Genomic DNA, 23,509 nt, shown 5'->3' on the forward strand with positions numbered 1-23,509 from the left:
TGCAAAACAAATGAGAATTAAATACGCACCCTTGTGTGCTTATGGGCAGATGTAAAAAAAGACTGGGTGGAGATATATTAAAATGTTAATACTTTTCCCCACCAGGAATGGCTTTTCTCCTTGATTTTCCCATTATGCAATTTCTGTGACATTCTACTTTTACAATCGGAAAGCCTCAAAAAGTGAAATAGAAATGAAATACATGAGGAAGTTTTATTCTGCAATTATTGTTTCTTAGATGCATTTAATAACTAAGCTGAAAAGTCACCTTACAGCAAAATCCACATTCCCATATTTAACAAAAACACTCATGTGGTTAAAGGATATAGAGCTTATTCTATTTCTGGCTTCCAGATTTCACTAACAAGAACAAAAAAACAACAGCAATGCTGCTGAACACCAGCCCCGTGCCCCATGTGCCCTCTGTGACAGGCTCCAAAGTCCACGCCAAGAAACTATGGAAATAACACCCAGTGGGCACTGGGATTACTCCGGTTTGGTCTAGAGGGCCCTGTGACAGGGCACCACCTGGCCCTCCCCCACGGACTCACTGTGCGTAGACTTGAGCGCCATGCACTGGGCAGCGAGGCGTCCCAGCAGCCGGGAAACAAGCAGTTGTAAATCCAACGCCCACGACACGGCCACGTCGGGCAGACCGTAGGCCGTGACTGTGAACTTGTAGCCCCACTCATTGTTACTGCTGTCAGAGTGAAAGAGGAACTGGAGCCGCGGGCCGGCCTTAAAGGTCACTTTCTAGAGAGAAACACAGAAGCCACGAGAAAGCGCCACTTCAGTACCAGGCACGTTCTCCAAGACTGAAAAATCTAAATCCAAAGCCAGTCTGTATTCTCGCCATTCTATCTTGCCACGCCCACCGAGGTGATGAAGGAGAAACGTACAACGCAACGACTGGAACGGAAAATTCGCCCCTGCACCTAGTGAGGCTCTCTAAACCCCGGACGCCCATCTCGGCCAGAAACGGTGCTTGTGCGTCCCTCCGCTCCCTGCCAAGACCACCGACAGCGGAGAGGAAACCCCGCGCCAGAGGTCGTGCGGGCCCCACCGCGGTGGGGCCCTCCTGGCTCTCCCCACATGCTCCGGGCCTTCCGGGACCCACTGGCCCTTGCACGCTGAGGATCCCAACTCCCCGTTCACACCGGACAATGTGACACACACCAGGGATTGGCAAGTTTCCTGTGAAGAGCCAGACAGTAAATTATTAGACCTCTGGGACCGTGTGGTCTCTGCTGCGACCACTCAACTCTACACTGCAGCACCAAAGCAGCTAGAAACGACACGTGAACCAACGGGGGCGAGGCCACGTTCCGAGATACCTTTATCTACAAAACAGACGACCGGCTGTCGTTTGTGAACTCTGACACCAGCCCTCCCTTTTACGAGAGCGTGACCGACACTGCCCTTCAACACCCAGCCGCCCTTCCCCCCACGGGCTGCCAACGGCGGAGGCTCGGTGCAGAAGTGCACATGCCACCTCCTCCTGGGAGCACCACTCACCTTGGGCCACTTGTCAGTGCCGACTTTGGTGTCATAGCGTGTCTTTCCACCTCTAGCGTCGGTAAATTCCAGATAATCGTACCTGTGAAGGCAGAATCGCTGTTACCTGCCCTCACTCATGTTAAGCGTTTCCACTAGGGAGAAGCATGAGCGTCTTACCGCTTCTCAGTCTCACACCGCTCATCAAATTCCACCTCAAAACAGGTTGCGCCCGGGCTAACAAAGACGGACACCTCGTGGCAGTTGTTCTCATAGTTGTGTGCAGACTCCTTCGTCCACGTGTGTAACACCACCGGACGCTCCTGTGGCCAAGGCTCCACATCGAGCTGCACAAACGAACAAGCAAGCAAGAGAGCGTCCATCACTTCGTGTCCAGACACGCAGGCAACGGGGCTTCCGCGTTAGCACCGGGGCAGACGGCCTGGACAGCCGACACAAACTGCCGCACGGACTCAAGGTATCCCGATGTTCCATCTGCGCACCCCGGCCACCACGCGTCTCCCCCTGAGCAGTGGTTTTTAGGGCACTACAGTGATTCCGTGATTAGCTTCTGTTTTCTGGCTGGGGCAGAGCTGTTTCCTGGAGACCACTCACTACCCACTTGAATTTCCAGTGGGGAAAAAAACACCGAATTTGGGACCTTGGCAAACCTGAGCTCATCTCCTCTTCTCCCTCCCTGTGTTTTCGTCTTTGCCTTTTCACCTTGAAAGTAGGCTTTATGATACGTGCCCTTTCTATTTCCACAGAGTTGTTTTGAGACTCAAAGAAGATAGTGAAAAATCTTTGTGTCCTGTAAGGTTAAGGAGGGAGAAAATTCTTTTAAATACCCAACCTTCGAATTTGCCTTTCGACATACGTTCTCTCTTCTAGACTTCAATCTGGTTTTTACTTACACGGCTTTTATGTAAGTTCATGTGCTAGGAAAGGAAATTAACCTACATATAGCTTCCTTTCGGACGCTGATCAGGCCAGACCAACTGGGGCCACCCTTTATCCTTGTTAGCAAACCAGCGAGAGAACTCGGGGCGGGGTTCTCCCAGAGGCAGTCTGTTCATGTAGATGTGCATGATGTAGGTTTCGTTCAGCAGCATCATATCACTCTCAAGAGGGGACGCGGAGGGGCTCAAACGCCCACTCGAATTACCGTATTTGGCCCTCCTTCAGGGTCACTGCACAGCTGCTTCAACAGTTCCGGGAGCGTGCTGAACTCTCTCAGGAGCACACAGTGCGAAATGTCCAGAGTGCAGAAGTCCAGGAGAAAGATGACCTAAAAGGAAGAGTAACAAAGCACTGGGCACCTGCCTCAGACTCTGCCCAGGGCTGCGGGCCACCGACCCCTCCTGCTTCACAAAGGCCGTCACCGTGTCTTACCAGTTGACGAGCTGCCATCGAAAACACGGAATTACACAATTTCTCTACAAGGGTCTTTCCACTATACTGTGACAAAAGGGATTCCAAAATCACTCTCAAGCTCGCCAGAAACTGTGCCACATCTACCAAAACATAAAGACAGTAATTAATATTATACACGGTAGAAACGTCACTTGCTTGGTCGTCTTCAAGGACAGAGTTGGAGAGGGTCACAGACGCTGTAGGGGGATTCCACGTCAGAAAGACCACGAGACCACTATGTTTCCCTCTGGGAAAGAAAAGCAGTGCAAATCTCAAGAAAGATCACTTTTAAAGTGAGTTAATTTTTTTTTTGTCTTTACTACTTTTTGACAAGGTGGAGACAGCACCTGTGTGAGTGAAGGGTTACTGGCTGACCGACCCGGCCGCCAGGCGGCCTCTCCCTTTGCTCGGTGGCCCCAGGACTCTACTCCATCAGCAGTTTTGTCACAATGCTGAGACGAAATGTAAGAGAGCCAAATTTTCCACACCCGCGGTTCTCAGAACCTGTTGGCGGTCATGTAATTAATTCTCTGTGAGTTTACAGAACATGAGTATGAGGATTTTCGGTATCTACAAAGACCACAGCAGGGCTCACATATACCTTAGATTTTAAAAATTCAGGATTTTCTTTTTTGGGTAACTTGATTAAAATGGACATGACAGACTCTATTGAAGAATGCTGCACATCCAGGAGCAATGTTTAGGCTGCGAAATGATCTGATCCCACAACAAAAAACACTTAGGCAGGGCGCCTGGGTGGCTCACTCGGTTGAGCATCTGAATTTAGCTCGGGTCATGATCTCGCAGTTCATGGGTTCGAGTCCTGCGTCCGGCTCTGTGCTGACATCTTGGAGCTGGAGCCTGCTTCAGATTCTGTGTCTCCCTCTCTCTCTGCCCTCCACACCCCCCTTCCCCCACCATTCTGTCTCTGTCTCTGGCTCTGTCTCTGTCTCTCTCAAAAATGAATACACGTTAAAAAAAAATTTTTTTTTTAACCCACTTAGGCATACTATCACATTCAGCAGAAAATTCTGGGCCAAAAGACATGCCATAGACTTCTATTTTAAGAAGAAAAAAACAACCCAGAGACAGATATAACCAGTAACAAAGAAAAGAAAACCATACGCGTGCTCCATGTGTGAGGCACTAAAGAGAATAGTCAAAACCCAGACACCTCTCTCTTCCCATGGCTTCGTGTGTCCAGCCCCGACACTCACACTGGTCAAGGAGGTCCGCGGCGAGCTCTCGGGCTCCGGAGTGCGTGCTCTTCAGCTGCAGGTAGCACCAGGACAGCAGGCTGCCTTGGACCGCCCAGAACAGGGAGAAGAGCACAGAGCCCGCCTCCCCTTGGGCCCCACTGAGCACCAACAGCTCACACTAGGAGGGAGGAAACAGATACAATGTTTACAGCCAGGTCTTCACAGAACACAGGCATGGGCGTTCTCGGAGAACAGGAATCACTGGCAAAAAATTCTAGGGAAATGGGGAATAGCTAAGAAAGAGGTTTCAGCTTTTCGAAACTAAGCACGAAAAACGGCATTATGAAAGGTCCTCTCTCGCCCTCCAGCTTTCCAGGTGGTTTTCACTGCATGTGCCTTCCCCTCAGCCCCTTACAAGACTCATTCCACCAGTCAACTCTTCTCTCTGACATCTGCAAACCCCCTTTCCCTCTGGCTCCTTCCCTGACCCTTCACCCACACCTCTCCCACCTTAAAAATAATTCCTCACCCTCCACTGCCCTCTAACCAGCAACTTTATTCTCCAGAGGCTCTCTGAAGAGAGAGACCCTAGGGATTTATCACCTCTAGGGATAAATTCATGTGCAAAAGAACCCCAAGATGTGTTCCTTTCACAATTTCCGTGTTACTGCCCCAATATGGACACAACCCGATTACCCCTGCAAAGGAAAATGGATAAATAAATCACAGCCGAGTCTCAAAAACGCCGTTGAGGGAAAACAGCATGTCCCAGAAGACTGTGCGTACGCCATGTGACTCTGTTAATGGCTGACGCCAGGTAAAACAAAGCTGCTTTGAAAAGCTAGAAAGAAAACCCAGGAAATGATCAATATAAACTTCAGAAGGGTGGTTGCCTGGCGAGGAAGGAGGATGGTGAGCCATGGAAAGGCATGTGGGTGGGCAGGGAGATTTCAAAACTACCCGGACTGTTTAGTTCTTAAAATGGACAGGTGGTCTTTAAACTGCCTGTCGGTAGGTCCTCTTTTGTAGGTGAGCTCCGTTTTCCAAAGTTGCCTTTCCCCAGGAGGCATCAGCCACCACCTAGGGAACAAAACCTTATCACTCAACCTTAACGTCAGTGGCTCTCCTGACCACTATCCTTGAAACTCCCTCTTCCCTGGGCTTCTGTCTCCCAGGATCTCTTCCTGACACTCCTTCCTCCTCTCCTGGCTGCCTTTCTAGTGAGATGCTCCTCAAGACGCCCACAGGTGGGCGGGGTGAGGGTGGGGGGCAGGCGGGCACCGCAGTCACGGCTTGAACTCTCAGCTCTTGGTCAACGGCTACGGAATTTTCAGCACTGACTCAGCTCCTGAGTGTCCAGGAGCTCTTGCCACCTCAAGTCCTGCCGGAGCCACAAAGTCAGCATGTTCTAAGTCTATCCATGATCATTCTCTTCTTCAAATACCGGCCTCTGCCCATCTCGTCAGTGGCCTTTAGCACACGCACGAATGTGGATGTGGTGGAAAGAAAGACAGATGAGCACGAGGGAGGCTAACAGACATAGCAAACACGGACGAGCAGCAGGTGGAGGCTGCAGGAGGACCTTTAAGGGAGACTCAAGAGAGGGGCCGAAGAGTCTGGAAATGAGATAGAAGGCAGAAAGCAGCCAAACGGAACATTCACGTGACAGCATGGGCAGAGTGCTGACCGAGAACAGGTAAGGCTTGGGCGGTCAGCACGTTGCCGTAAAGAACATGGGCATCGCTGCGGGAGACCAACATCCCTGGACTCCAAGTAATCCTAGGTCAGCACAGTGGCCTGCCGCAGGGCGACCCTGGCAAGTGACAACCCGGCACAGCCCAAGCTCTCTCCCTAAGAGCAAAGCAGCCGGGAATGAATGAAAGTGTGGCTCAGGCAGCACCACAGAAACAGGAAAGCACCAACAAAAAAACACGTAGGAGACTCAAAGACACTAAAGTTCAGCCACAAAAAACAAGTTATCGTGAGGTCGCTGTCATTAAATGTCCCAAGGATGCGGTCTGGCCTGTCCCATGGTCACAGCTGCCCTGGTCCATGTTTAGTCCAGAGAGCAATTCTTGGTCCCCCAGTCACAGGGGTTGGTCCCGTCAGAGTCCCAGCGGTGCCTCGTCTAATGCAGATCCTGAAGCCTGTCCCGAGAGGCTCTAAACCAGGAGCCTGCAGTGGGGCCTAGAAACCCAAATTTCTGATCAAATTCACCAGGTGAAGCTGACCAAGTGGACACACAGACTACATCTTGAAAAAGAGAATCCTTTGTGTTAAAAAAATAAAGTAAAAATTTAAAAATATCATTAGCAGAGGAAAAAGAGTCTACTTTCAGACTTAATAAGCCTATGAGTTGGCTAAGTAATCTTAAAGGGGGGAAAAAAAAAAGCTAAAGTTCCACAGAACCCACACCACAGGTACACACTAAGCGCTGGGCTCTCGGAAGTGCACCAGAGGGGACACCGCCAAACCCCTTCCTCTTTCTCAGAGAAAGTCTTAATGACTTTTCCCCACATGTTCTGCTTGCTGACAACCAGGGGACAGGCAAGGGTCCCTCCCTGGCAGGTGATCAGGAGCCAAGGCAGGCTGGCCAACGTTTGTGCGCATCTATAACGGCCACAGGGACAGGCCACGTGCACACTGTGACTGAGGCTGATGGAGGTGGCGCCACGATCACTGGACCATGGGCACCTCCTGGCACGGGGGAGGAAGCACAGCGGCCACTAGTTACCTCTCGAGCAGCGACAGACAGGAGGACGCTCATGACCGCCAGCACGTCACTGCTGTTCATGCTGGCCACGTCACCCTTCTCGGGCAAGAGCAGAAGGCCACCTGGATCCTTATCACTGAAAGGACACAAATCGGTCACGACACCTTGTTTCAGAAAGGGCATTTTCAGGCATTTGTCTTACAAGTTTCTAAAAAGAAACCTGGGAAGATTTCAGTGTCAGTTCTATGGGACGTGAGAAGTCTGGGTCAGAAAAAGGGCCCCGTCCCAGCTGGGCCTGTGCCACGGTCTATCCCCACGTCCTTAAGAAGCACAGGCCCCAAAATCCTCACGTCCTTAGAAGAGATTCTGAGAAGTAAATCTGATGCGTAAATCACCTTGATGACCAGCAGGAAATACAGCTAATCTCACGACGGCCAACCGGACAACCACAGCCAAACATCCGTGTCTTCAAATGTCCCCACATGGCCTCCCAGATTCTTCCACCACCTGATACTTGAATCTGAACACACGTTTGCCGTCCACAGCAGACGTGACTTGACTTGAGGGCAGGAGCTGTGGCCATTAGCTCCCTCCCTCCTTCGAGAGCCCACACCTCCGGGAGCGCAGCCCAGGCCCAGGTCCTGCCCTCCCCACACTTCCTTTGCTCAACCACCATTCTATGCTGCTGGCTTCTCAGACTTGACCACAGGACCCCAAACTCCTTTGGCTTGTTTCTGTCTTCAAAAATCACTTAGAAACTGAAGTGCTTAGAGAGAGCCTCAGTGGGTTCTGTTCTAAACAGTCTCACAAGGACGGAGACGTGGAGTAAGCTGTTCACAAGATTATCATCCCACCACTGTTTTTGTCCCTCCCGTGACCTGTGGTGTCTCACTCTAGAAACCCAGCTTAGCAGAGTAAGGGGACAGCTAAAGAAAATGGCAAACGTTTGGAACATCAGACAACTGAAAGGAATTGCAAACATACCTAAAATACGTGCACAGTGACCGGAAGGTGAGCTGCAGAGACTGCTTGTGCTCTTGCTCGGTGACATTCTTCTAGAAAAAAAAAGAGAGCGCACAGTCAGACAACCTGCCCGGTGACCCTCATCTGGAAGACCAGAGAGCGGACAGTCGGGGAACCTGTTCCACAACATTCCAGAGACTGGAGCACCAGGAAGTGCCACTGCCCACGGTTTGCAGGTGTGGGGCATACACTTCACGGCACCCAACTGAGAGTGGCCTGGTGCTCGGTGGGAGCAAGACCACCTGTGTAAACGAAAGACGGCAGGTTGGCTTTTGTCCACTGCTAAAGTTAACATTTTCAAGCTCTCCTGCAGGACATCTTGATTCAAATGTTTAGGAAGATACATTTTCCATCCCTGGGCACAACACTGTAAGAGGAAAGGCAGGGACACAGTGCATCTCCTGTGAATCTTCTGTTTGTTTTTACCAGGATCTAAGCTCTCTCTATACAAGCCAGACAGGCTACAGTGACAGTTCCAGGAATCACATCTGCTGATGGGGCTGCTGGGCTACTTTAGGGGCACTTTCTTCATTCCGTGAACGTACTCAACGTCTACCATTATGTGAGGCACTGAAGGGGGTTTCCAGAGGATTTAAGACGGAGGGTGCAGCCGGGCAAAGGAGGGTGGGAGAGACAAGAGACGCTGTTCAATCCATGAGCATGAGGAGGGAACACAGAGCCCTCAGCCAGTGCTGTCAGAAGGGGCGGGCAGAGGGAAAGTGACAGAGCTCCTCTGCTAACGGACAGCAATGTCATTCAAGAGGTCATATGTCCTCTATTTTGACGTGTGGGACACAAGCTAGCAAAAACCATCACTGCACAGCTGCCTGGCAAATGCTTCTAGGAATCAAGCAGGACACAGTCCCGCCACAGTCCAGCAGGTCAGGCCGGCGGATGCTGTCAAAGGCTACGACTCGGCGTGAACACGGACCCTCCAGGTGATATGCGAATTCCGCAGAGAGCTGCAAACAACCAAAGACCCTTCCTCCTCTCTGAAACCATCCACAACCACTTGGCCCCAACACAAGTCTCCTTGAAACACGTGACGCACGTGCGGCCACTTTTTCCTCGTGGCAGGGCGGGCCTCTGGTGTCGGGGACCACACGTGATGCTTCTGCTGTTCCTCCTGTCTTTACCTGCAGCCCACAGAGCACCTCACTACACCTGCTAATTCACTGCTGCGTTGAGAAATGCTTTCTGAAATTCCGTATCTGGTTTTCCCCATTAAATTCCTACCAGTAACTTTACCAGCAGGTGCTTGTCCTCACAGACAGTAAAAAATAACCTATAACCATATCACCTGTAAGTAATTATTTGTTTTATTCTTCCCAATTACTATGGTAGTTTAAAATTTCTTTCCCTTGTCCTGCCACACTGGCCAGGCCCTCTAATGCGACATCACAGAGAAGCAGTGACCAGTAAGCATCCTTGTCCTGCTCCTCATTCTGAAAGGGATGCCTCCAGTGACCCACCATTCAGCCTATTATGTATGAAAGGTTTGGGATATACACCCTCCCCCAGACTGAGGGAGCTCCTTTCGGTTTTGAGTTTGCTAACGCTTTTGTGGTTTTCATCATCATCAGAATTTAATCTTTTTTAAAGCTGTTTTCTGTACTTGCTGATATAACTTTCTCCTCTGATTTCATTTACTAATTTTGTAATGTTAAACCACCCTTCCATTCCTAGGGTAAATCCAACTCAGTCAGGGTTTTGTTGATATTTTATTGGACTGATTCACTAACACTTTGCTAGGATTTTTCTAACTTTGTTTACAAGTAAGATTGGCCTATAATTCTGCTTTCTTACATAGTCTTTATTCATGTCTCCCTGTATTTTACCATCTCTGGAATACTGGAAACCCTGGAGTTTCCTGACCTAGAGGTCTTTGGTGTGGCTTAGAGAAATTTCTGTTCTGTTTCACATCATCATTCACATCTTTTTTTCATGACTCACACTCATTTTCACCCAGAAATACCGCCTTCAGAAAAATCTGGATCTTTGTACAAGATATTCCACTTGGTAACATAACTTTTATCAACATGAAAAGCACTTTTCACTCCCCACTACTAATGTATGAGTGACAAGGAGAAGGGGTCTGGGAAGATTCTATTTCATTACAGATATAAGCTGAAGTATTGACGAATGGGTCAGGGATTTCCTTTGAAATAATACTGGAGGAAGGGCAGGGAGAGCAGATAAGGTGGATCACAAAGGAAACAAGATTAGCCCGAGTTTACAACTGTTGAACCGAGGTGATGGGTACATACAGGGTAGGAGGTATTATATTTAGTCTAGTTCTGTATTTGTTTCAGATTTTCCCATCATAAAAAGTTAGACTGTTGAAAAGAATGCTTGGTTGTAAGCAAATCAGGAAGATGAAGGAACTAGGCTCCTTCCTCTTTGTAACACAACAGGCCAGGCACTAGAGCTGGAATTAACCGCCGTCCCCACCTTGAGGATGGAGCTCTGTGCTTAGACGTTCATGTCCCACACACAACGCTGCAGACAGTGAGTGTTAAACACACACCTGGAAGACTGAAACTGGGGAGGTATTCAGAGGAAACAAAGACTAGTCAATTTCACCCGAACGTCTGCGTGAATGCTCACCATCATGGCAAAGAGGTGGTCCCGTCGGGTCTGTCGATCGGGAAAGAAGATGGCAGCCCCATTAAGAAGGGTGTTCTTGACTTCTTGTTTTAATGTTTCCATGGGCACAGAGTCTCCATCCAGCCTATCCACCACTGATGAAAATGAACAAGGAATCAGCTCTAACACGTCCCCTCTGTTCACTCACAACACGTACGTGTGCTTTAACCTGCCTGTAAACTCCCTGCTCCCCACTGTGTGCTCAGCACCTCTGCCCAGGCGAGGCAGTGTGAGGACGTTACATGAACTCAAATAAAGACTACATGCACCAGTTTCTTTTTCATTATCTCCGGGTCCTTTTGAGACACAACTCGGCAAAGCCTTAAAAGTAATTTCTCATGGCCACCTGGGTTTTAGCCTCAGTTTGTCATCACTCTCCCTCAGGCCAGTGTCTTTACTAAAGACTGAATAGTATGATAGTGATCACTCTCAGTGTTACACCCCTGTATGTCAGAAACCAGGAGGAAACCACCAAGCAGAGAATAAATCCTGAGCTCAACATAGGACCTGAGGAACGGTCCTTTTCTAAAGCAGTGATCCCTCTCCTGAGCCTGCATGACCACAGGACCCTGTTCCTATAGTGGGAGGCTGTGCCAGCACAGGGTCCCGTTAAAGACGAGCACACTCCCTACCGTCACACAAGTGCGTGTGGAGCTCCTTGGCGGCCCCCGCCCCTGCAGGGCTCTGCCGGGGAGCCTTTGCGTCCTGAGAGGCGGCCGGCCCGTCGCTCCGCAGCACAGAGAAACAGCTCTGCAGGAGGCGCAGAAGCAGGGTTTGGGCACAGATGCATTCTTCCCTCGGACTACAGAGAGACAGAGTATCAGAGAGCAAAACGGGAGGTTGTTTTTACCCTCCAAAGCCAAGAGCTGTCTCCAAAGGCCTCCCCAGACCCATGGGGCACAGTAAAAACAGTGCCGGCAGGAGAAAGAGAGGCAGAACAGAATCAATGCTATACCAGGTAGCAGCTGAAAACACAGCCCCTGTGGGGCAAGTGGGCACTCGGGAGCCCATGTCTTCCCCTGCACAGTGACGGTTCTCCCACAATACTCTAGCTGCTCACCCCGCCAGGCCGGAATAAGGGTCTGATGTCAAAATGTGTGCAGAAACACTGCCCAAAATATGTTATAGAAACAGGAGGTGTTATCTTTAACAATAACCGATATTTCCAGTGAGAATATAAACTAGCGAGAAGTCGGGCGCCTGGGTGGCTCAGTTGGTTAAGCGTCCGACTTTGGCTCAGGTTATGATCTCACGGTACATGAGTTCAAGCCCCACATCGGGCTCTGCACTGACAGTCCAGAGCCTGCTTCGAATCCTGTGTCCCCCCCTCCCCCGCTTGTGTTCTCCCAAAAATAAACAAATGTTCAAAAAATAAATAAATAAACTTGTGAGAAGTCAAAAAATCTTGGAAGAAAAACTGGTCTATTTAGAATGCAAAACTTAGCGTTTTCAGTTTTGTTTATATGATTATCATCTTATAACAAATTCTGACCTACTTTTGTTTTAATTTACTGTAAAAATTCCAGAAGATCTGTAAATCAAGACCCGCGAAGTCCAGAAAAGATTTGTATTTTAAGCCACTTTCCTTCTGCTGCACCTAAAAAATAATAATAAATAAGTTACGAATAAAATGGAGAAATTCATTTAGAGAAATACCGTAATGGCTCATTTCCTCCTTGATCTGAAAGAAGGAGGTGGCTCACATGTGTAAAACTCCCATGTAACTGATGCTCACTCTTAACAGCTAAAAAGTGTGTGAACGACGACTTTTGGTGTGAAACTTTCTACGATACATATGTGCGTGTGTGTCTGTGTGTGAAAGTACACGTCCGCGTAATGTACGTGCACACGCCCCACCCCCACTGGCCCCCAACCAGAGTCCAGGTCCACAAACACCACACACGAACATAAGTGAGTCTCTACATGGTGAAGAGCCCTCCCCAGGAGCACCCTTTCAGACCCGCGCCTGCGTGCATGTAGGCCCAAAGGGGAGCTGTGCGCTAACACTCCCGCTGCTCCGAAGCAGCCCCTCTCCTTGCTATTTCCTGCTGTGACGGGACAGCTTGAGTAACAAAGACCAAACAAACACAGATAAACTGAGGTACAGCCTCCAAACGTGCTGAGGCAGAACGGAGGCCAACAGTGGATGCGGCTGCTCCCGCCGATCCCTGAGCTAAGTCACCACCTCTATGGGGGTGGCGGCTAGAATCTTCCCTGGAGTGAGCGGTCTCTGTGTTTTTATTAGTGAGTGTACAAGTCAGTATCGAAAACACAAATGATTTCACATCTGGACATTTTGGTACTTTTAGGGAATAAGCAGAATTCACCTGTACTTCAGAAATAATTCTCCCAGGACTTAAGGAAGACGTAAACCCCATAAACCTGCCGTGTCTCCCTAGTCTACCACCACCAACGCCCAGCACCTCACTCCCCGGCTCTTCCGGGGTCATCCAGGCAGCACAATGCCGGCCGCACACGCTCACTCTGCACGCTTCAGCAGGGTCAGGTTTCACCGGTTGTTCATTTCCCTCAACGTCACCATTGATTTTCCCAAAGGAATGAGATCTAACAACTGAGAAAACTCTACCAGGTCATGGGCGAGCTGCTGAATGAACTGAAGGGTCCTGAGCAGCAGGGTGGCCCCGCAGACGCTGTCCTCCGTGTCCTTTACGCAGCGGGTGCAGACGACGTGCTGCTCTGCCCCGGTTCTCGCCGGCCGGAGATGCCCACTGATGCTGAGGCCTTGCACTCCCAAGCGCTCTGCCGACTCCTGGCGGGTGCAGAGGAACTTCACCATCAAATACTAGAAAGGAAAGACAGATTGAAGGGGGAGGACTCAGCAGCTGGAACACAAATGGAAGGGGTGACGTTAACAACCTACTAGGTCCCACTCTGCCTAGCACAAGGCACGAAACAGAAGTCCAACATCCACAGAAACAGAAGAAAGACAATACGAGTGCCGAACCAAGTCAGGTTTGGGGAAGGATCACAGTAAGCGAAATGGCATGACCCCCTCTCATCAGGGCAAACACAGGGTAAGACGGGATGAATCCGGGAAGTACGTGTGCTCTGTGGCCCAGTTATTTTGAAAGAGAGATCAGGTATGTGGTGACAAGAGTCAACAACAAATGCCCTAAGGAATCCTCTCAAAGCCCCCAACTAACACAGACAACCCACGGCCTGGGATACAGCCTTGTCTGCGCAAAGCCAAAGCCACCCACAAGCTCACCTCCTATGCAACATCGGCCTCTTACCGTGGAAGCTCTTCTGCCAAGAGCCATCCAGACTCCACGACTCAAATGCATAAATGTCTACCCAGCGCGTACAGGCCCTACGGACAGTTCTCATTCCTCTCACTGAAGCTTCTCACTAAGACTTACACGAAGCTTTAGTTAAGAAAACGAAGCGGACAGTCGTCGTGTCTCCCGCACCGTGGGCACAGCACACCTTCCGCTCACCCAGCTGCGCGCCCCTTCCCCACACGTGCCAGCCTGGCCCCAGGCGATGACGTGATCGGCTCTCCACACCTGGCGGCACACGGCCTCTCCTGGGAAGCCTTCCCTGGTGACCTCCAGGCGGGGCGGGGCGGGACGCCGTTCCTCTGGGCACATCCCCGAACGTCCCACCATCGTAGTGTCGCCCATCGGTCCCAGGCACAGCTGGCTCAGGGGCAGGCATGCGCCAACCCCTCCGTGAACACGGACGCGGTGAAAGGAGGGGGCAGGCACGCGTGCGAAGGCCACGACTCGCGACTGCTTACTTGGGCGACTCTGCACTGTTGCAGCTTCACGTCTGCTTCGTCCCATTCCTCTTCGAGCTCAAACCAGCCAACAGGGTCTTCCTCTCCAAGGTCACCAGGTGAGCAACCAGCCCTGTAAGGACAAGGGTGATCACAAAACACCGTCCTACTTCTAAGCTCCTCAAGGGTCTGAGTGGCATTAACTTGCACGTGCGACCTGTCAAGTGACAACCAGGGAGCGGGTGTAGCACCTGCGTCTCTAAGCACGTGAAGCGGCTGGTGGTGATTTCCTCCCCACTCCTCAGCCTCCAAACGTAATCTGGGCACTGAAGAGAAAGTTTGCTTCTCTAGATAGCCGGCACATGTGAAGAATGAGACACAAACCCAAGGTGTCTTAGATGAGCAGGTCAGGAATAAGGAAAGATACAACAGCCACTGTGTGCTTCTAGAAAGATCCAAAGGAGAGGGAGGTTCGATTTTCTCTCCCGAGGTCTGGCTAATATACATATGACCAGCCTGCGGTTTAGTTCCCTTTCAACAACCGAAGGGTAAGAGGCAGGGAGCTTTCAGACCCTGGAGCTCCGAAAAAGGAAAACTTCAGCCTCTGTCATTTCTTCCTGTTCCTTAAAAGTTCCTTCCAGGAAAGCATTTCAGGCTAAAGACGCACAACTCTGTGCCACCTCTTTTTAAAAACTAGACATTTGAATCGTACTCCCTTTTCAGGAATTAAACAACCAAAGGAGAAAAAGGCAGTCTTTTTCAGGTAACACTCCTAAAACTTTCCACTAGTTAATCTGTAATACAGCCGGCAAGCTGGCAACACAGGAGTACTCTGTGTGAGAAGCAAACGTGGGCATTCATGGCAAGAAGGGGGAAAAGATTAAGGACTCGGGGTAGGTTCTGTAACAGGCACAAAAAACGTTCTCTTCTTAACATAAGTCAAGAAGATGCTTTTCTTTTTAAAAAAAAATTGTTTTTAATGTTTATTTATTTTTGACACAGAGAGACACAGAGCGTGAGCGGGGGAGGGGCAGAGAGAGAGGGAGACACAGAATCCGAAGCAGGCCCCAGGCTCCAAGCTGGACAGAGCCTGACACGGGGCTCGAACCCACGAACCGCGAGATCATGACCTGAGCCGAAGTCGGACGCTCAACTGACTGATCCACCCAGGCGCCCCACTTTCTTTTTTTTTCTTTTTAATGTTTATTTATTCCTTTTTGAGAGAGAGTGAGTGCACGTGAGTGGGGAAGGAAAGAGAGAGAGGAGAGGGAGAGAGAGAATCCCAAGCAGGCTCTGCACTGTCAGCACAAAGCCCAACACAGGGGCTCAATCCAACAAACCATGAGATCACGACCTAAGCCAAAATCAAGAGTCAGACACTTAACTGAGCCACCCAGACGTCCCAGCTTAAGCCCCTCTGAGCATAAACTTTTCATGACCTCGTTAACCCTAAACCCAATGGGACAGGTGGTATTCTGTCTTAACCCAAAACCACATCAATGAGTTTCATCAGTATTGTGTTTGAGGATTTTTTAATTCACTCGGTGGCAGCCATCAAGAAAATCTTTGAGATGGAGAGACAGCTGTCTGGGTGTCAGACACAAAGGGAAGCAACCTCGTTCAGTGCACCACACGGCAATCAGACAGCGGACTCTGGGCGTGCTGACTGATCCACATCCGGCCAGAGACAGAGGAAAAAAAAAAAAAGGGGGAAGAAGACAGATGCATGTACATTAACATTTTGATTTCCAAACTGGAGACAGACTGGTAGCACAGAGGCTAGCCAAAGCAGGATTTCAGAGTAGTTCAGGCTGGAACCGGAAGCTAAAAATCAGTAAGGGTGTAGTGACTAGGCTACATTTAAGTTATAAAAAAAAAAAAAAAAAAAAAATCCTGTATGTGAAAGATCTTGTTTAATAGCAGGTTTAAGGGAAAAACTTTTTTTTTTATTTATTTTTTTTTTAATTTTTTTTTTTCAACGTTTATTTATTTTTGGGACAGAGAGAGACAGAGCATGAACGGGGGGAGGGGCAGAGAGAGAGAGGGAGACACAGAATCGTAAACAGGCTCCAGGCTCCGAGCCATCAGCCCAGAGCCTGACGCGGGGCTCGAACTCACGGACCGCGAGATCGTGACCTGGCTGAAGTCGGACGCTTAACCGACTGCGCCACCCAGGCGCCCCGAAAAACTTCTTTTAATATGTCCCAAGAATGGGAGAGAGCTGCTTAAAAACAAGTGTAATCTCTAGTTACCATTAAAAAAAAAAAAAAAAAAAAAAGGCATCTTTTAAAAAGGCATGCATTTGTGGTGGGGAGGGAGACTTTAGGGGTGAAGGATATTTGGAGGGCTGGAATTAAGGGCACAGAATGTGGATCTCAACTGAATATAATCTAACTACTGAAGCGCCGTGAGCTCTCCGTCCTCAAGAGTATTCTAGAGACTGAATGACCATTTGTCTTGGTGGCACTTTGCAATGTCACCACAGGAAGTACAGCAGGGAGAGGGAGTTATTCTAGATCCCGGATACTCCAAGTGTGGTCCGTGGGTGGGGAGCACCAGTCACCTGAGAGCTTCCTACAGGTCAAAGTCTCAGTCAGACCCCGCCCAGAACCACCGGATCAGAATCCACACCGAACACCATGCACACTTAGCATTCACTACTGGACCACAGCTAGAGCCCTCCATGAGCTCTAGCGCCCTGTCACCCAAGACGCGCTGTAGCAAGATCAGCAAGTCGGGGGCTCAGCTCCGTGAGCTCTAACCTGCCACTAGGAGTGAGGGAGGCAACGCGGCCCGAGGGTCACCAATGACCTGTGGCTAAATCTGGCAGGTTCACGCGCAGACTTGATCCCACTGACCCTGGGTCACATCTGACACCGCTGCCCACCCCCTGCTTGCTTTCACATCGCTCCCCCTGGCTTCACGATGACACACGCAGGCCTTCCTACTGCCTTGCTGGCTGTCTCTTGGGCTCCTTTTTTCTCCGTTGCCTCTTAACTGCTGGTGCCTCTCAGCGTGCTGGTCTGTACGGTCTTTCTTCTCTTCCTGGCCCACACACTCTTCCAGAACGATCTAACTCACTTAAATGATCATTTAACTGTCTCCATCTATCGGTAGCTTCGATACGCCTCTTCCAGACTCCTGACACACTCACCCAACTAGTTGTCAAGTACCTCAAGGTGTCCCTAAACCTCACATTCAAACGGATCAACACGGAGCTCACCACCTTCCCCACAGACCTGTTTTCCTGCGTATTTTCTATGAGAGAAAGGCACTCCCAATGTCCCCACCTGCCCAAGCCAAAATCCCAGGCCTCCCTGACGCCCACACCATACTCCTTCCTCTGCTCTACACTCAGTGACCTTCTGGCGGTCTCTCAGTGGGTCGCCACCTCTCCATCACTGCCAGGGCTCTGGCCAAAGCGACCCATGCCGCCGGCTGCCTCCTCCCATCCCACCCTGCCTCCTCCCATCCCACCCTGCCTCCACGCTGGTCTCCCCTGCCCATGCGACACACAGCATGGTCTAGAACGGTACTGGTAAAACACACATCTAGTCTCTCTGTTCTTCTCTCTGAAACTCAACACTACACCGACCGCCCTCCCTTGCTTAAAGGATACGGTCCAAGCCCTGACCCAGAGACAGAAAGACCTTCAGAGACTCGGCCCCTCCCTGGCCCTCCAGTTCCACGTTCCGCCACTCTCCACCTCAAAGTACTTGTGGCACTTTCAGGACCCTGAAGCCCCCACCCCCTCCGTGCTTCCCCTATGAGTTCACAAATCTGCTCTGCTCTCTGCTCAAGATCTCTCCTTCTACTTCTTCAAGCGGCTGATCACCTGTACGTCATCCTTAGCTCTTAATACTGACGGTACTCCCTCCGGGGTCTCCCCTCCCAGAACCCCCATCCCTCCTCTCCTGCCCAGTGTGGACAACACAGACACTGCTCATCTGAGAGGACAGCACCACAGAACAGGGACTGCGCCAACGCGCTCAATGTGTCTCTTTAGCGCCCAGAATCAGGCCCAGTGCGGAGCTGGGTGCTTAAAAACATCTCCAATAAAAGCATGACTAGGAGGAGGGAGGCTGGGGCACATAAACTTCCGGGTGGCTGGGAGACTGAAGACAGTCCAGACACGTATCAGCACCCAGCCATTCTGGAGATGCCTCGACCTGGTCACAGAAGGAATGGGTTAGGGTCTACGAACAAATTAAAACATGTCTTCAGATGCTGCTAGAAAGCGATGAATGCTCATGGCCACTGAGGATGGCTTAGGGGCACCTCATCTATGAAGACATAAACACCTATTTTACCAATAGGAGAAGGCATACAGTCTTATTAACTACAAAAGTTTTTATTCTGTTCCTTACCTGCTTTTTACAAACTGCCTGAATTCCTGAAGTTTCCATTTGTCATACTTTTCAAACCTTTTGAAGTGTTCTTCTGCGTGAAATTTCTCAGAAGATGAGTTGTAGGCAAACACCAACCCGCACTGGGCCCCAATGCCACCACGTCGAACCTGGAAACAGAGATCCAGATGAAGTACGCTGAAGGTGCTAAGGTCCTGTGGCTGCTTTGTTTCCAAAAAATACGGTGAAATTCAAACAGCTTAAAGCAAAATCAAACCAACAAAATATACACATATTTTTGAATATGTTAAGAGTAAAAAAAAGCTGCTTCCTAAGAAAGGATTCTTTCTCTTTCTCAGTCCTTATGTTCACACCTTCCCAGACAACAGTCTATTCATCTCTGTGTCCCTGTCCTCGGCTACAGGCCTGGCACAGAGTAATCATTAGATAATCGATGAAAACCCAGTGTCACAGACCTCTGAAGCATAATTCTATTTTTTTGTAAATGTTTATTTATTTTTGAGAGAGAGACAGACAGACACACAGACACAGGGCACAAGGAGGGGAGGGGCAGAGAGAAAGAGACACAGAATCCGAAGCAGGCTCCAGGCTCCAAGCAATCAGCACGGAGCCTGACATGGGCTCAAACCCATGAACTGCAAGATTATGACCCAAGCTGAAGTCAGACACTTAGCCAACTGAGTCACCCAGGCATCCTACATAATCCTATTTTTTTTTTTTTTTTAACATTTATTTATTTTTGGGACAGAGAGAGACAGAGCATGAACGGGGGAGGGGCAGAGAGAGAGGGAGACACAGAATCGGAAACAGGCTCCAGGCTCCGAGCCATCAGCCCAGAGCCCGGCGCGGGGCTCGAACTCACGGACCGCGAGATCGTGACCTGAGCCGAAGTCGGAGGCTTAACCGACTGAGCCACCCAGGCGCCCCCATAATCCTACTTTTAAAATAGTAGTAACGTTGCTTGAAGAAGGCAGCATGGGAATTACCATAATTCTGATCTGTGTAACTTGGAAGGCAGATTCAGTTCCTGTAGAAAAAATAGTACTTGCTCTGGTTTTTCCAGTCTCTGTAAGAAACCCTGCAAAAGGGAAACACTGAAGTTACGATGACTGCCTCATTTGTTAACTCATTTGACAACTTCCAGAACATTCCCCTTCTTCACCAAATAGGCAATGTTCCAAGCAGTACGGTGAGCACAAGAGGGGCGTGTGCGGATGACGGACTGGCTGGCCAATAAGACGGGTGAGGAAGACACAAACACCCTGGACGAGGAAGTGAGCCCACCGCCACGTGAAGAGCACGTCAGCCACTACCGTGTTAGCACTAGGGAAGGAGTGAGGCTTCCTTCCAGATGCTCCAGACGCCAGATGAGCCACACCAAAAAATACCCTTCCCTTAAATTATGTTCTCAGCAATACCATATGCCTCGATCTGCTGAGTCTCTTACTGCTTTAAGATGACACAATAGGAACATAATCTGAACTTGAAAACGCTAACTTTTTATATTCCAAGATGGAGAACACTTGCTTTTCAAAACTCAAGGCTCTCAACTACTTTGAAATTGTTACAAGCGACTGGCCCTTAGCAGATTACAGGGCCGTGATAATGAAGGCACACAAACGGTTCAAGGACCACCACTCAACAGAGGCCAACACGGTGTGCAGCCTGCGTGTTCTGAGCACCCCAGAGCCCCACGCGTGGTCTCACGTGGCCGCAGCCCTTCCCACTCACAAAACACAGACACACCTACCACTCACCGTCTCTCGTCCACGGCTCGACGAGGAGGTTTTCAGGCCCTGATTTCTCTTCCTTCCCTTTGACATCACAGGCCTGAAGGATCAACTGGAGAGGTTTACCTGATCAAAGACAAGACAGAGAACGAGAGCCTTAACCCAGCACGATGAAAAAAATTAAGACTAGCAGACACATCAGTGGAAATGGAGCATCTGTGGACACCACACTACTAAAAATGTACCTGTTGAAAAACTAAAGCAGAGAAGAGATGCTGGACAAAAGTTACGCTTTCCTGAAAGAGACCAAGTACAGCTTTATGTCCCTACGTGATTCCATGAAGAGGTCTCTAAAACACCACTATTCAGAAACAAAGTATATTGTAAGACAGGGTAACAGCATACGTTCCACATACTTGGGAGAGGGAGTTCTAAGATAGTGTTTTGGAGCCAATAATTAATTTTGTTGTAACTGCATTTAAATACATAAATAATATCTTACGCTTTGGGGTTTTGTTTCTTTAATACACCTGCGGGCAAATTTTGAAAGTTTTAAAAATTACAAAAATCACCATTTGCTATGATGACCTGAAAGCTTTTCCTTTTTCTCTTGTGTTAATAATGTTGTAGTGATGGGGCGCCTGGGTGGCTCAGTCGGTTGAGCGTCCGACTTCAGCTCAGGTCATGATCTCACAGCTTGTGGGTTTGAGCCCCGTGTCAGGCTCTGTGCTGACAGCTTGGAGCCTGGAGCCTGCTTCAGATTCTGTGCCTCCCTTTCTCTCTGCCCCAACACACTCGCATTCTGTCTCTGTCTCTCTCAAAAATAAATAAATGTTAAAAAAAAAAAAAATTTTTTTTTAAATTTAAATAATACTGTAGTGAGAACCCACTAACCTGTACTCCAACCCAGAACTAGAACACTGCCGATAATAAACATTCCCTCACGTTTTACGCCCCCATCCAGCGTTCCCTACCTAAACAACTGCTCATCTGAATTGAAAAGCGTCCTGGAGAGTATTTCCCAGACACCACATATCCCTCCCCTCATCCAGCCGTGCCTGCTATGGGCCCCCTACCCAACCAAAAAATTATCTTTTAAAATTTAGGGGGGAAAATGGATTTATAACACATTAATCGTCTGCCTTTAAAAATTAAACATAAAATAAATTATTAAGTCGTATTAAGGCAAAAGTACAAAGATCATGACAGAAACAGCACAGTTTGCCCATTACTACAGGGATGGGATCCACTACTGTACTTTGCAGACAGAAACTTCAGCACCAGAAGCCAGGATGGCAAAGAAGTTGTTCCTCACAGCCCAACTGAGAAGGGTCGGCAGACAGCGTCACGACGGGCCCAGGTGGGCAAAGCGGTGGCAGGCCTGTGGAGCTCACGGGAGGCAGAGGGATGCCGTCTAAGACGAGGATCCGGTTCTCTCCTCCTCCACAGGGGAGACAGTCCAACTTCCCAACCCTCTTGGTCTACACACGCGGTGTAACTCCAGTGACCTGATCCACAAACTACCCGAGGACATAAGATGCCAGGAAGTCCCACCTTAATGATGGGGGTTTTTTTGCTATTGTTGTTTTATTTTAGAGAGAGAGAGCATGCGTGAGAGGGGCAGACGGAGAGAGGGGCACAGACTGACGAAGAGAGAGAATCCCAAGAATCGATGGAGAGGTCGATCTTATGACCCTGGGATCAAGACAGGAGCAGAAATCAAGAGTCAGACGCTCAACCGACCGAGCCCCCCATGCGCCCCTCGGTAACAGTGGTTTTCTGGCTTGTCCATCCCGGGAGCCTGCGTCACTTACCGTATTTAAGGAGCAGGTTCTGCCTGACTGACGCCATGGAGGAGATGAGGGACGAGGCTTCGTAGCGTGTGTCCAGGTGGTCAGTGATGGCACACAGAGAGCTCAGCACTTTGGCGACACTTCCTCTTGCTAGTGCAAAAGCCAGAAGGGTCAGCTCCACCTCTGGAGTCGAACAGCAGCTGTGAGCAAAGAACAAAAAACTTTTCACTTCTTAAAAACATGAGCACATCAAGGTAGCCCAAACCCCACGTAATTGACCCCAGAAGTAAAACCGACCCATGGTGTGCTTTCTATATGTTTACCAGAAATACTTTCTCAAAATCCTCAAGATAACCTGAAGAAAAATTAAATCAACCTAGAGGACTAGGAAATTAAATGCTCACCTCTGTCTCCTTAATCTGTAAGCATTAAACAACACTAACAGTATCAACTCTAACAAATCAAACAATAAGTAAATAAACCACAAATAAAGAAGCTCCTACAAGAAGCCGCTGCTCTAAGAATGACGACTGGGTGAGGACTGGGTTGGGAGCTCAGTCCTCCAACACCAACAGGGTATTTTAGACGTGCTGCACCATATGCTTCTCGGTCATTTTAAACACATCACGTACAAACTGCTTCCTGTTAAATGTTTATTCATTTTTGAGAGAGACAGAGCGAAGAGAGCGAGTGTGCCAGGGCAAGCAAGACCTCCGACAAGCTACTACGGGGCCTCGGCCAGGCCGTGGACCGGCGGCTGTACAGGCAGGCAAGCGGATGCCGCCCAAGGCCACCACGTAAGCAGAGGGACGGAGGGCCACCGGTTCTGGCTGCAGCAGAGAACCCCCCACCCACCCCCACCTCCTAAGGTCAGGCAGCATCCCAAGATAATGGAGTTTACATGGGTGAATGGCTGCGTCATTTCTTCTTCAATCATGAACTATGAGCTGTTTTTAGTGGTAATCCATGAAAGATAAAAAAAGTTTTTAAAGGAAGACTTAACAAGCACAGATGCCCTCTACGCCCTACAAGCCCCACCTCATCAACGCTGATTTTACCTCGTTATTCTTATGAGGAAGCTGTCCACTTCTTCAAGAACGTTGGGAGACAGGAAAGTCGAGAAATCCGTGGATCCTGGTGAGAGGGAAAGTGGAGGCATGTGCTGCAGCGCCTTCCTGAAAGTGGGAGGTGGAGGTCAGAACACGCCAGGCGGACACGTCAGTTCACGAACATGAAACAAAAACTGAACGCCTAGAAGCTCGTTTGGATTGATCCCTCCTGAGCGAACAGCGTTCCTACGGAGAGCCTGACACACAGTGTGACATCTGCTTCCCCCGGAGTCATGGTGCCAGGTCCTGTCGTGGGGTTTCTTTCTTGTTTAGTTCTTCTTTC

The 23,509-nt window shown here is 49.5% G+C and overlaps 1 protein-coding gene across 4 annotated transcripts in view; it reads right to left on the reverse strand.

The window, feature by feature from the left end:
• The window catches only part of ZZEF1 (zinc finger ZZ-type and EF-hand domain containing 1), a 103,166-nt gene that overhangs the window by 50,731 nt on the left and 28,926 nt on the right, over positions 1-23,509 (reverse strand). For 2 of the 4 annotated variants that reach the window (XM_023243635.2, XM_023243633.2), the window contains exons 7-24: positions 23,176-23,292; positions 22,139-22,317; positions 20,352-20,450; positions 19,581-19,672; positions 18,595-18,743; positions 14,249-14,360; positions 13,076-13,291; positions 11,985-12,085; positions 11,121-11,290; positions 10,450-10,583; positions 7,804-7,871; positions 6,841-6,955; positions 4,125-4,284; positions 2,887-3,008; positions 2,660-2,782; positions 1,675-1,841; positions 1,516-1,597; positions 552-753 (exon numbers count right to left, since the gene is read on the reverse strand). In XM_023243635.2, coding sequence (XP_023099403.2) covers positions 552-753; positions 1,516-1,597; positions 1,675-1,841; positions 2,660-2,782; positions 2,887-3,008; positions 4,125-4,284; positions 6,841-6,955; positions 7,804-7,871; positions 10,450-10,583; positions 11,121-11,290; positions 11,985-12,085; positions 13,076-13,291; positions 14,249-14,360; positions 18,595-18,743; positions 19,581-19,672; positions 20,352-20,450; positions 22,139-22,317; positions 23,176-23,292 — 2,408 coding nt within the window. Of the gene's footprint in view, positions 1-551; positions 754-1,515; positions 1,598-1,674; positions 1,842-2,659; positions 2,783-2,886; positions 3,009-4,124; positions 4,285-6,840; positions 6,956-7,803; positions 7,875-10,449; positions 10,584-11,120; positions 11,291-11,984; positions 12,086-13,075; positions 13,292-14,248; positions 14,361-18,594; positions 18,744-19,580; positions 19,673-20,351; positions 20,451-22,138; positions 22,318-23,175; positions 23,293-23,509 lie in introns of all 4 variants that reach the window. The other 2 variants (XM_011288812.3, XM_023243632.2) reach the window with 1 other exon arrangement.

This window comes from Felis catus, chromosome E1 (genome assembly GCF_018350175.1).
Source record: "Felis catus isolate Fca126 chromosome E1, F.catus_Fca126_mat1.0, whole genome shotgun sequence".
Classification (NCBI taxonomy): Eukaryota; Metazoa; Chordata; class Mammalia; order Carnivora; family Felidae; genus Felis; species Felis catus.